Consider the following 12182-nt stretch of genomic DNA (forward strand, 5'->3'; position numbering starts at 1 on the left):
TCACTGCTTCATTTTCCATGAGACCCTGTGACACTCACTGCTTCATTTTCCATGAGACCCTGTGACACTCACTGCTTCATTTTCCATGAGACCCTTGCTACCTAGTACTTCAAACTTCTTGATTCAAAAGGAAAGTACTTGTCACAAAAGAACCATTAGTTCCAAGATCCTAAATCACAAAAGTGTAGGATTACAGGGAGAGCCTGTCTGTCATGGCTGGTAGTTCAGAATTAAGATCCTTTAGCCCATGGTAAGATGCCAACTAGATTAGGGGACTTTATGGGCAAAGCAAGCGGAGAGGTGAGCTCAAGGAGAACACCCAACAAAACCTTTGTGTTCTTAGTGTCCATGATTCCCCACTGCTCACTTAGCTCTCTGAATTTTAATGCAGAGGAATAAGAAATGTGCACAGAAGATCTCACACCTTTAGTGCATTTTGATCGATGTTTCTTATTCCTCAGGGCAAAGAATTATTAAACAAAATGCAGAGTAAAGTAGTTCAAAACACCGTCCGTTTGTTCATAAAGCAAAATGCTTAATATGCAGAAATCTCAAGGGAGAGAAGCTGTCAGGTCTCCAAAAGCCACTATTATCAAAGAAAACAGCCTGAAAATGAATGCCCTTGAGATGACTGTGGCCACACTCTTGGCTATCAGACAGGGCTCTTCATTTCTCTTGGCAGGGGCTTACTTCTGAGCCCCTCATCACACACACAAAGCCTAGGGAGATGCCTTTGTTCCTTGACAAAAGTTTCTTCCCCTTTCTAGAGTGCTGCTCTAACTTTCCCACCAGTCTTTTTACAAATATTTGCTGGCCACACTTACTCGGGAAGAAACACCGAAAACAAGTGGTAAGCAGCAGTCGCCAGGAGAGTTTTATTTAGCCATTTAAAAATGCGTGAGTTTGATTCTCCCTCATCCAAATCAAGATGTCCTCTCCAAGCACAAAACAGTCCTGCCTATGACCTGCCACTATATCTATTCTCCTGTCAGGCAAGTCTTTCCCTCAGACATTTTAGAGGGAGAATTTGTGTCCGTGTGAGTGGTTCCATCACCCTCTCATTTCACGGCTGCTGAAATCAAAATATCCCACAGGGAGTGTATTGTGTGTATGTGTTTTCTCAACCCAAGAGACAGTTACAAAGTCCAAATGAATGAACAATTGGATATTTTCAGCTGTCTTACATTCTGGTCCAGTGAAAACAGCCACTCATTACCAGGTTATAAATAACAGGGCAAAAAGGCTTTCAAGGTAGGAACTTCCTTTGTATTAATCAAGAAAATGAACACCCAAGAGTTTAATAACAAAATCGTACACCACTTTGGACAGTTGATATTTTGTTTATATGCATCATGACTAATAGTAATGGCTGTAATCCATCACATTAGAAAAGTAATCAACAGGGCTAGCTGTACCAAATTAAAATTGATTGAGACCTCCCATGACCCTGGCAGAAGCTAATACTTACATCATCATTACATAGCCAATAGTGAAGTCAAAACACTATCTTGCTTCTTATGGTTTATGAACTCTATTATATAAAGACTAACATAGAACACTGAGCAAAAAATAGATTAGAACAAAATAATGTTGATAATCATTTTTCTGAATAATTCCCTCCCCCACAAAAATTATTCCCACCTGCTTTGCCGTTTGTTATGCTATCTTGCTTGAGTCAGGCAACATGCTGGTGTTCTGCATCTTTGATCCATGTTATCTTAACTCCATCCATGAGGGCATGTTGGCACCAGCCTCATCTCATAGAGGAGCTGAACATCACCGCAGGAGCCCAGACCCATAGCCATGACTCATATCTAAGTCCATCTGAAGTAGATGCCCAGTGTACCCCTTCTGATCAAGTAAGCAGAAAGCCTATATAATAAGACTGGATGAATATAAGAACCATCTCTCGAAGATAGGAGTTCAAATATTGGCAGAAAAAGAAAGTGCTCTTCCTAGAAATCAGGGGCTATCTTTTATGGTTAATTTCCTGAAGTTCCTGAAGCTTGATGAGACGTCAAGTGGTCTCCTAGAATGCCTCCGTTATGGCCACAGCTTTTAGCTCTGAAGGTGTTCCCAGCAATGTAGCAGGTACACACAGGAATGATGTCATTCATGTTTATCTTCCAAAAAACAAAACATCAAGAACTGGCATGACCTTACATAGACAAGAAATAAATATCATCCCTGAAGCCTGTGGAGTTATGGTCGAATGACACTCAGAAAGAGATGTGTCAGGCTGGGAAAACAACTTGGGGCAAAGTACATTCCAGGCAAGCATGAGGACCCAAGTTTGAATCCTAAGCACTCATGCAAAGACTTGGGAATGGCAGCACGAGGGAGGGACAGGATGGAGACAGACAGATCTGGGGCTCACTGGCCATCAGTCTAGCTGAAATTTTTCAGTGAGAGACCCTGTCTCGAAACATATGGTGGAGAGGTGATTATAGATGTTTTGTTAGCCTCTGGCTCCCACATGAGCCTAAATTATTATGGCCAAACCCTTGCTTGTGTTCTTCTCTCTCTCTCTCTCTCTCTCTCTCTCTCTCTCTCACACACACACACACACACACACACACACACACACACACACATACACATACATGCATGTATGTGTGCACACACACCTATACACACAAACACATGTGACAGGGAGCAGAGAGACATTCTTGTCAAATATTACACTAAGCTCCAGCTACAGTCCCTTCTACCAGCTGTGTTTTAGGACAGCCATACCTGTGTTTGCAGATAGTCAAACTCTGTTCTAACCGTGGAGAGTTTGGCTATTTTTTTCTTCTCGTTGTTGTTGTTGTTGTTGTTACTGCTGTTGCTGCCGTCACCACCAATGGACTGTTTGTATTACACATCTTCAAAGGAAACTATTTTCCTGTTGGGTGGCAAGACAAAGGTTAAACAGTGGCCTCTGAGTCTGAGATGAGCAGGCCTGAGAGCAGCATCTTGGGCTACAGAGTGGCTGGAAGTACAACCAAGGGTGCTCTGTCATGCAACTCAGGAAACTGGAAATGCAGGCCAGTGTGGACAGGAAATAGCTTTTCTCAGAGCATCTTAGAGTGAAGGAAGCAAGCTTGAACTAAGCTGTACAGTTGTTTCTTCTCCTTTCTCAGCTACAGGATTCTGCCTCTGTGGCAGAAAAAAACAAAAAAAAACAAAAAACAACAACAACAAAAAAAAAAACAGAATAAGAAGTATACCGTGACTGCTTTGGCCTAACCAGACTCCCTCAAACCTCTGTAGCTCCAAAAAAGGGAACAAAAACCTCACATCGAGGTCAAGCTAAACTTCATTAAGTAGGGTCAAATTACCATGGAGAGAAATTATCATGATTAGAGTCAGCTGTGACATTTCTTCACAGCTATGCTCCTCTGTCTGAGCTTCGTACCTGGAGGCCCATCATAGAGGCCCTGAATCAGAATGAGCAGTGACTGGCTGGCTGTAAGCTCACATTACCATGTATTATTGCAATCTGCATCTAACTCATACTTTAGACCATAGAATCTGTAGATGCCTTGTTTTTGGCAATTCATCCTTATAGGTGTTCTGTTATGAAAATATATGACTTTTATGAGCCAGTGGAAGTCTGAACACACATTCTGTATGTCATGATGGGAAGGGTACACTAAATTCCCCTTTAGGGGAAAGCCTGTCTGTGATTGTGGGTTTCTCTGAAAGTTTTTCACTTTAAATCTACATAATAAGATGTGTATATGTTTAATCACATGATATCTGAGGTTTGCCTCAAAACGAGGGTTCCAGGTAAGGTCCCTGGAAGACACAAGATTTGTCTTGAATTTACAACTGTAAAAGCTCAGAGGCATCCTTGGGATACCATTTTTCTTTGTTCCTTTTTGGGGGTTTGCAGATGTAAGAATTTTTCCAAAATAAAAACTTTTTAAAACTAACCCAAGTTCATTTGACTTACTTGAAATTAATATTAGAAAATGTCTTTCAAAAGTAGTTTAAAAATGTCCAACTTTAAAACTGGCCATGGTGGCTCATGGAACTCAAGAGGCTGAAGAAGGATCGATGTGAGTCTGAGGTTATCCCAGGCTAGTATCAGACCCTGTCTCAACAGGCACACGTTTTATAATAAATATTACAGGCCATAGGGAGACCTAAAACTGCACATAAAGTTCTGTGCAAACAAAAGCAACCTTGGTGGTGAGAATAAATGCAGTTTTCCCTTACTCACTGTTACCTTTTTATAGTTTTCAAATTTGTTAGAAAGCAAATATGTTAGGCTTATACGTTTACAAAAGAAGTCATGAATGCTGATAGTATATGAAGTGGAAAGTTAAAAAAAAAAATAAGTACATACAGTAGAACCTCGTCCTCTTGCCCAGTGTGTGCATGGGTACATACGCGCGCTCACGCGTGCGTGTGTGCGCGTGCATGGGTACGTGTGTGTGTGTGTGTGTGTGTGTGTGTGTGTGTGCGCGTGCATGGGTACATGCGTGCGTGAGTACGTTCCTGCATGCGCCGCATGTGTGATACATGTTAAACTGTCCCTGTGGTTAGTCTGTTGATCTCTCGATGATGGTGTTAGCAGTCATTTTTATTGGTTTCATTTTGCCTCTGCATGTGTTTTTGCCAGTTAATAAGTAAAATGTAATTAGAAAAAAATATAGAATAAGAATTAGCCCAACTTTCACTGAAGTAATATTAAACTCTTAAAGTAAGTTGGCATCACTTTCTTGACCAGCCAGTATTAAGTGGTGCTGCTCCTACCTTCATATACTCAGTCCCTTGATGATCTGTCTCATTTTTCATCCTTTTTCAGGTATATCCATGCCAATCCCAGTCTTCGGACTGCAGGATGATTCGAAGGTCTTTAAGGAGGGGAGCTGCCTGCTCGCCGATGACAACTTTGTCCTCATAGGCTCTTTTGTGGCATTTTTCATCCCCCTAACCATCATGGTGATCACCTACTTCCTGACTATCAAGTCACTTCAGAAAGAAGCCACCCTGTGTGTGAGTGACCTCAGCACTCGGGCCAAATTAGCCTCCTTCAGCTTCCTCCCTCAGAGTTCTCTGTCATCGGAAAAGCTCTTCCAACGGTCCATCCACAGAGAGTCAGGCTCCTACGCAGGCCGAAGGACGATGCAGTCCATCAGCAACGAGCAAAAAGCATGCAAGGTGCTGGGCATCGTGTTCTTCCTGTTTGTTGTAATGTGGTGCCCATTCTTCATCACCAACATCATGGCCGTCATCTGCAAAGAATCCTGCAACGAAAATGTCATCGGAGCCCTGCTCAATGTGTTTGTCTGGATTGGTTATCTCTCCTCAGCCGTCAACCCACTGGTATATACGTTGTTCAATAAAACTTATAGGTCCGCCTTCTCACGGTACATTCAGTGCCAGTACAAGGAAAACAGAAAGCCGCTGCAGTTAATTTTAGTGAACACTATACCAACATTGGCCTACAAGTCTAGTCAGCTCCAGGGTGGACAAAAAAAGAACTCACAGGAAGATGCTGAGCCGACAGCTAATGACTGCTCCATGGTTACACTAGGGAACCAACACTCAGAAGAGAATTGTATAGACAATATTGAAACCGTGAATGAAAAGGTTAGCTGTGTGTGATGAACCGGATGCTGGGACGATTGCCCAGTGCCTGTGAACAAGTTTACACCCATGTGTGTGGGGGTGGGATAAGGAGGCTCAGATCAAATTAGACTACTCCAGTGGACCAACTATAATGTCCGGACAGCATTTGAACTAGGAGCGTTGTGATGCTTTTAACATCGCCAATGAGATCTTTAAAATCATTGGCCTTTATTGTACAATTGTAACAAGGCATAAAATCCATCTAATTTCTATTGTCAAATAGAAACCGGGCTGCCATGTTGATGGGTAGCATGGGAGTGAGTTGGTGACCTATTGTTGTATATAAAAATAGCTAGAAATACTGAAAATAATGAATAGCCTCTTTAAAAAAAAAAAAAACAGTGTTTCAAATTCACCACAACATATATTTTGGAAAGAAAAATAGACAGTATTATGACATTTGTATTGCTAATACAATTCATTGAGATACTTGACGATATTTTTCATTCTTGCTTTTTCATAGATGCCATTTTGAAATGTTCACAAGACCGCTGGCATTTGCTGCATTGGTCATTAATTCTCAGACGTGGAAGGGTTTTAAATGTTATTCAATAACACGCTGCTTTCTCTTCTACTTCTTGGGCTTTACCTGAATTTGCAATGTGGTCTTGTTTCATATATTTTTCTTCTCTGTAAACTATCAAAGGGTAATTCTACTTTTCCAAGTACAGTTCTAGAACTCGCTTCAGAGAAACAGCCTCCCGGAGGTATTTGGTAACTCACTAGGGAAACCGACTGTGTTGCGCATGCGCCCTTTGAGCAGTGACCAGTACAAAGAGTTGACTGTCACAGCTGAACATTTAACTCAGGTTTCTTGCTGTTAGCAGTAGCTTCTTAGGCAATTTCTGTAAAACTCAAGTGACTTTCATATTGACAGTTATCAGGTAAAACTGATGTTTTCAAAGAGCTGGGAACGTAGCTCCATTGATAAACGAGTGCTTGTCCAACATGCAGGAAATCCTTGCGTGGATGCCCAGCGCCGCGTAACCAGGCACCGCGGTGCATGGCTGTAATCCTAACACTTGGGAAGTGCAGGTGAGAGGATCAGGAATTCAGTCACCCTCAGCTATTTATCTAGTATGAGGCCAATGTGGACTGCATGAGACCCTGTCTCCAAACTAAATAAATATAGGGTTTTTTTTAATGATACTTTTAGATTAATGTATTTATATTATTTATAAAAATGGGTTAGCTTGGTTCCACAGTGATCTGTTGACTGTACCTTATGAGTGGAGCAGCTTCTTAGTTAATAAGGATATTTAAAAAATAGATATATAAGATTTTTGCATTAAAAACAACTTAATTGGTTGTTATAAAAAAAAGTATATAGATTCATTTTCAGAATCAACCAGTTCAATTTTTTTCCTTACCTGATTCAGAAAAGAGTTTTATCAACTCTTGGGAATTTTTTTAAGTAATTTTCATTATAGATATTTGCCAAGGAAATGGGAAAATAACAATTGAATCAAAGACTGCATGTAATACATAAAAATAAACACCACAAATTGGATCCAATTCATAAATACCAAGATTTAAAGCAATATTTTTGTTCCTTCCCTCTAAAACGACATTCATTTTGCTCTGACAGACACTAGCTTCCAATTAAAAAGCCAATATCAGTTACCATAATGTTCAGTAGAAATGGCTACTAGAGACTAACAAAGGCCAGCTATAGTTAATCCACCATGACACTGTGACACACAGGGGGAACTGCACATTACTGTTGAGACAAATGATAGAGAGAGAGTAAAAGGCTAAAACATCCTTATTGGATACAAAGATGTTGTGTTGCAAGCCTTTGGAAAATGTTTCAGGTTTCGCAATTAAAGCATGTAGAAAATTTCATTGTGTAAGTTGGAAATTAAGGTTTTCCTAAGTATGTCTTTACAGACACTTTGAATGATGGTCATTGCTTCAGACCTAAAATTTATAACATGTCACCAGTCCCAAGGTTGTACTTGAAAGAAGTTAGTCCTTAATGATTAGACCATACTGACTAATAAAAATAGACGTGTTAAGAAGTCTGCTGTAACGTGTTTTGCCTTAGTTTGAAACTCTGCACATGCCAATATGTATTAAGGAAAGGGTTATAGATTCTATCCCACGAACTTAATCTTTGTCAGAATGAACATAAACCCCACCGAAAGGTGTCTTTTGACTACACATATATTACCATTGTGTGCGTGGCTTTTCCCTCTCTGTAACTATCTCTTAAAGTGTACATAAGAAAACGTGTACCTGTATATATGTACAGACATGTTCCATGCACTTTATCCGACATTTATATATTTATATAAAGAAGAGCAAGTGGTGAAAACATACACACGTGCATGTTTGAATCATGTTGATCTAAATGTGAATTAATGTTCTAATATTCCTATGACCTTCCACGACTGCCAAAGGAGGTTACTGTGTAGCAGAGATATACTTTAAATAAACTGGAAGATGCTTTAAATATAAGGAGAGATTTTAACACAATTCTATCAGGGTGTTGAAAACAACCGTCTATATTCAGTTTATTAATCTGAAGTTGAATGATAACTTTAGGCCTCTCTTTAGTCTGGTACTTCTTGACGTCTATGGCTTCTTAGATACACTCCTCTCCCCAGGAGGGGAGAAAAAATAACCATTGAATGATTTATGGATCCATGGTGAAAGGATTCACTTCTAGCCAATACTATTAAAAGAGTAACAAACTTCACTCTTCTTTAAGTTGATTGATAGAGTCTACTAGACTTAAGGGATTCAACGCCATATTTAAGAAAAACTCAGTTAAAGCTTACATAATCTATTGGACCACAGCGCCATCTCATGGTCAGTTTTGAAAAATGCTACTGTAGTCCAAACCGCTACCGGGCTGCTTTTAGCAAAAGGGTTCTTCTCCCATTTTGTGCACTGATGAAACATATTTATAAAAGTGTTAAGTTATTCTGTGCCATATGTAACAAATACAGTGAAGATTTATTTTATGTACTGGTTTTAATCTATTCTAAAATATTTCAAGAATGAATGATTAATTGCAAATAAAGTACACTAAAAAAAAAAAAAAAAAAAAAAAAGTTGACTCCAGAGTTGTGTTTGCTAGAAGGAATTGTCCCAAACCTCCCAGGTCTTCAAGTTGGGGTTGGAAAGCAACAGCCTGTGCCACTGGCTTCAGCCATCTCACAACGCTAGAATCCCCTTCATCAGCTTAATGGTCATGAGTCAGTTTCCAGTCATATAGGTTCTCTGTGTCCTACTGATAAAACCCAGAAACATAAAGGCACACACATATAGGTGTGCATATGCATTACCATATATGCACACGCACACACACACACACACACACACACACACACACACCTGCACAGGACACACACACACACACCCTGCATAGTTAAACAGGGACGTGTAGCATCATTAAATGGACCAGAAAGTCACATGACTCATCATTGCACCTTTAAGTGTAGGAACAAAACAGGACTTTAAGCCTGTAACTCCGGCATCAGGAGGTGGTGGGGGGGGGATGCCTACAGATTACAAGGCTTTATATGACACCTTGTTTCCCAAAAAAAAATTTAAATGAAAAAGAAAAGTGTAGAAATAATTACAAACAGGGAGAGTAGGTTTTTTTTTCAGGTTGTTATACCTCACGTATTGAGCACCTACGTTCTGTAGTCCATGTGTTAAGCTGTCTGTTTTGCTCATTTTACGTAAATGGACTCCTTCACAAGGAGCCTGAAGGGAGGAATAGTCTACTTTGAAGATAAGGAAACTGAGATTCAGTTAGTGACGTGTCAAAAGCCACACCACTAATAAGAAATGTAACAGTTCAATTCAGGGCCATCTGATTCCAGCCCCTAAGTGCTTCATCCAAGTGGGGGAAGGAGGACATTTCAGAACCCAAACACTCCTGTTTCCACACTTGCTTCTTGTATACACTGACTTAAGTCGTCCTAAACACCCTGTACCTCGTATTGGTACGTCTCTGGGATGCACAGGTTTGGATCGTGCCCTGCCTAACTGACGGAGATGGCTACTGCAGATCACAGCCGTCCCTGACAGCCTGCGACACACTGGACGTGTTAGAACTGGGCTTGCTTGCTTTAGTTTTTGGTTTTTGTTTTCATTATTATGATACTAAGAATTCGATCTAGGATCTTGCACTGCTAGGTAAGCATTCCGCCACTGGGCTGTAGCCCCAGTCTTTTTTAAAAGTCTTCTTTCCTTTTGAAAGAGGGTCTTAAGTTGCCCGACCTGGCCTTAAACCTACTCCATTGCACAGGAAGGGCCTGAACCTGTGCTCTTCCTCCAAAATTGTTATTCAGAAATGTCTAACTGTGTTTTTTGAATGTTTCTGACTTTAAAAACACATTTTACCTTTGCTACCACGACGCAGAAGCTTCTTCATCGGGCTCCCAAGAGTGTTCCCATCTAAAGTGACCCACTCTGTGCTTCACTTACCAGACTGCCCCCCCCCCAGATTTATGGTCACCCACCATGTGTGCCTAGCAAACCAGATTCAGCCAATTACCTTTGATAAGTCCATCGAAAGAGCCAAATTAACAGTGAAAGACAACACAGGAGGACTTATTCCGTGTGGCCACCTTGGGAAGAGGGATGAAGATCCAGAAGGCAAGAGACAGCGAAGCAATCCTGGAAGGTGAGGTCCTGCTCCGCACTGTCTCAGCCCCAGACTCCCCTGCAAAGCTAGGCTCCTCTTCCTGCATCATCCTCTAACAAGTCCTAAGTCTTTCTCCAAGATTTTAGTTTCTTTTCTGGCTGACAAAAACTCTTCTTGTCTTCGGGGCAAGAGCATTTTCTTTTCCCAGCAAGAGATTCTATTTAGTGGGGGATCCACTCCTTTCTATAGTCGGATGACCAAAGAGGAAGACACATGAATCTCTTTTGAATGTATTTATTCCTGCCTGGCAGAAAGACTTTACTAGGAAATCAAAGCTAATAAGGCCTCAGGAAAGATCGGCATCTCTTTAGCTATCCACCCTTAATATAATCCAAAAGGCAGGAATCAAAGGCAAACTGTTTAGGCACTATAAATAAAAATGAGAAAGAAATTTGGGAATCAGTAATATCTTTCTGGTGTCCCTCAAAGGGACTACAGAAAAACAAGTACCTTCAGATCCTCCAAAATTTCATATAAATATTTATAATTTAACATTATAAGGGATTTTAAAATAGAATCTCCTACATGAATACTGTATTCATATCATTCCTAGCCCTCCCCCTCCCCCTCCCCCTCCAGTTCTTCCTATGCGCCCGACTCCCCCTCGAAGCCATGACCTACACACATAACACACACCCACCTCAAGAGTCCATGTCGTGTTGCTCAATGAGAAATGAATACGTAAAAGGCTTACCTCCTGGGATTGGATAACCTATCAGGGGCTTATCCCTTGAGAAGACTGATTCTCCCTTTCCACAGCCATAGATGGTCCGTTGTTCTCCATCTAGAGGAGGGTCACTCTGAGATTTTTCCCCATCCACAGTGGCATGTCAACAGTTGACATGCAAGTCGTGTTTAGTCTGCTAGGAGATAGTGCCTTCTACATATGACAGAGAAGCTGCCCCCCACCCCCTTGAAATCTCAACCATGTGATCACCCAACATTCATAGCAGTGACTTGGAAAGAATCTACAACTTTTAAGACTTTATTGTAAATGGAAAAAATTAGGGATATGATTACTAACTTCTTCCTTACGTTTTATGGCTTATGGGTATTTGTCCCTGTAAAGACACAATCGACAGTTACACCAGCTTTTGCTGTTTTCTGATTATTTGCATAGAAAGTACAAAAAAGAAGGTTTCTTCTGAACAACTTTAAAAATACACGTACAAAAGCTCTGACTTTCCTTTTTATAATGTAATTTTTATTAAATTTGGTTTTGGGGTTTCATACTTGAATATAATACATTCTGGTGACTCTGACTTCTGACTGCCTTCTTTCCCTTCTTCCCTTATCCCCTGCCAAACCCCTCTTACCTTCAAGCCCCTTCCCACATTCATGAATGATTTTGTGTTGTTTTATGGCTCACTGATTCTAACCGGGACCATTTGCGTGAGCGTGGGTTTTAAGCTGTCCGCTGGAACTTGGTGGATTCATCCATGGGCACAGCTCTGAAGACGATGACAGACTCTTGTCCAGAAGCTACAGGTAGCCAATATCTCAGCGGAGGGATGGGCTCTGGGGGCTCCTTCCTGACCCATAATGGACTAGTGACAAGCCTAGAGATGTGCTGGTTCAGAGGAGGCAGCCTCAGATGCTGTGGGACCCTGATTGCAATGGCTGTCACGCCCAGAGGTAGCATTTCAAAGACTTTTGCTGCATCACCTGGCTCTTACATTTTATTTCTTCTCCTTCTGCTCAGTGTTCCCCCGAGTCTTATCAGGAGCGATTTAAAAAAAAAAAAAATGTTGTTTTTAAGGCTCAGCACTGGGCTATCACTTACTGCCAGCAGCAAGAGCAGCTTGCTGCTCTGCATTCTCTTCTGCTCACTGGAAAGAAAAGTTTCTCTGATTAAGGCTAAGATTAGTATTTGTCAATGGGTATAATTTACTAT

General features: G+C 40.9%; 1 protein-coding gene across 1 annotated transcript in view; it reads left to right on the forward strand.

Moving 5' to 3' along the window:
• The window catches only part of Htr2a (5-hydroxytryptamine receptor 2A), a 67267-nt gene extending 58682 nt beyond the window's left edge, over positions 1 to 8585 (forward strand). Inside the window, exon 3 of the mRNA XM_021203681.2 lies at positions 4799 to 8585. Coding sequence (XP_021059340.1) covers positions 4799 to 5601 — 803 coding nt within the window. The 3' untranslated portion in view covers positions 5602 to 8585. The remainder of the gene's footprint in view (positions 1 to 4798) is intronic.
• Positions 8586 to 12182: the final 3597 nt, after the last annotated feature.

The sequence above is a fragment of the Mus pahari genome, chromosome 8 (genome assembly GCF_900095145.1).
Source record: "Mus pahari chromosome 8, PAHARI_EIJ_v1.1, whole genome shotgun sequence".
Classification (NCBI taxonomy): Eukaryota; Metazoa; Chordata; class Mammalia; order Rodentia; family Muridae; genus Mus; species Mus pahari.